The 1,213-nt window shown below is 49.8% G+C and overlaps 1 protein-coding gene across 1 annotated transcript; it reads right to left on the minus strand.

Annotated features, from left to right (window-relative positions):
- V1514DRAFT_356537 (uncharacterized protein) lies at positions 1-871 on the minus strand (the record flags this gene model as incomplete). The annotated part of the gene is made up of 2 exons (XM_066929645.1): positions 1-550; positions 591-871. 2 exons carry the CDS (start codon positions 869-871, stop codon positions 205-207), a joined length of 627 nt encoding a protein of 208 aa, XP_066780462.1. The 3' UTR covers positions 1-204.
- Positions 872-1,213: the final 342 nt, after the last annotated feature.

The raw sequence follows: 1,213 nt of genomic DNA on the forward strand, positions 1-1,213 counted from the left end.
CAGCCAAATCAACATTCAACTTGTGGTTTTATTATGAGAAGGACTGTAATGTTTTGTTTTGTCTACTGTGGATATGGGTTTTCGCCTTCATGGAAGGTTTCCCCATCTCATTAATGACCCAAATGGGCACAGCTGGCTTTAAGATTGATGAACCAACCACACACAGTACACTATAACTGAATAGTTTCATGTGTACTTAACTATTCAGTTATGGTGTGCTGTGTAGGATAATGCATTGTAAACGTCAGAGATCAAAGGTAAAGGATAAATGTCGCGAACCGTGACCGTATTGACGGGGCGAAAGTCTTTAACGAGGCGACGTTTGTCGGGTTTACCAGGGCCTCCTTTTGACGTAACGTAGAAGCAGCGATGGGCCCATGGAGATGTGATGTGTGAGATAAGGCCTTGTTCCAACAGAATGTCGATATCTTCCGAGAGAAGTTCTTGATCGGCGATGGAAAGTCGAATAGATGGGAAATTAGCTGGTTCGGCGTTAGGGTCAACTTGGATCTTAAAGGGTGGCAAATTGGCAGGAGAAGGGAGGGCCTGTCTAAATGAATATTCGAAAAGGAATCAAAGATATCGCGAACTTTCGAGGCGCCGGCGTAGGAGTGGCTCCGACTCCTGCCACGGGTGGTTCGTGGGTTGGTAAGCGATCGGTGCTTGTGGAAAATGGCGATGCCAATTTTGTAGATGGGGGCGTAGAAGGAGTAGAAGGAGTAGAAGGAGTAGAAGGAGTAGAAGGAGTAGAAGGAGTAGAAGGAGTAGAAGGAGTAGAAGGAGTAGAAGGAGCCGGGGCTGCGGGTTCGCAAGTCGTGGGCGGGAGGGGCAACGACGCCAGAAATGACCCCGGGACTGGCAGTATCGACATGGTGGTGCCTGATCACAATCCCTGCGGGAGTGCCTAGCAAGTAGGACTCCTCGAGCCGATCGCCGAGTATGTGGCGTTGTTGGGTCATCTGGGAACATTGTAAGAGCATGTGTGTTATGGTGTCAACCGCTCCACACGTGCATTCTGATGGGCGACCTGTAAGGCCAAATCTTTGGTAGTGGGTACCATAGTGGCCATGTCCAGTGCGTAGCTGGACTAACCGACTGAGTATAGCACGGTGACCTAAAAGAAATGTGCAGACTGTGAGCTGCCCAACCTTGGTTTGCACCTTGAGGCCTGGGTTCATGTCGCGATAGCGGGCACCCGTAGAGGCAGTATCGA

This window comes from Lipomyces japonicus (assembly GCF_038497905.1).
Source record: "Lipomyces japonicus strain CBS 7319 unplaced genomic scaffold V1514scaffold_167, whole genome shotgun sequence".
NCBI classification, from domain to species: domain Eukaryota; kingdom Fungi; phylum Ascomycota; class Lipomycetes; order Lipomycetales; family Lipomycetaceae; genus Lipomyces; species Lipomyces japonicus.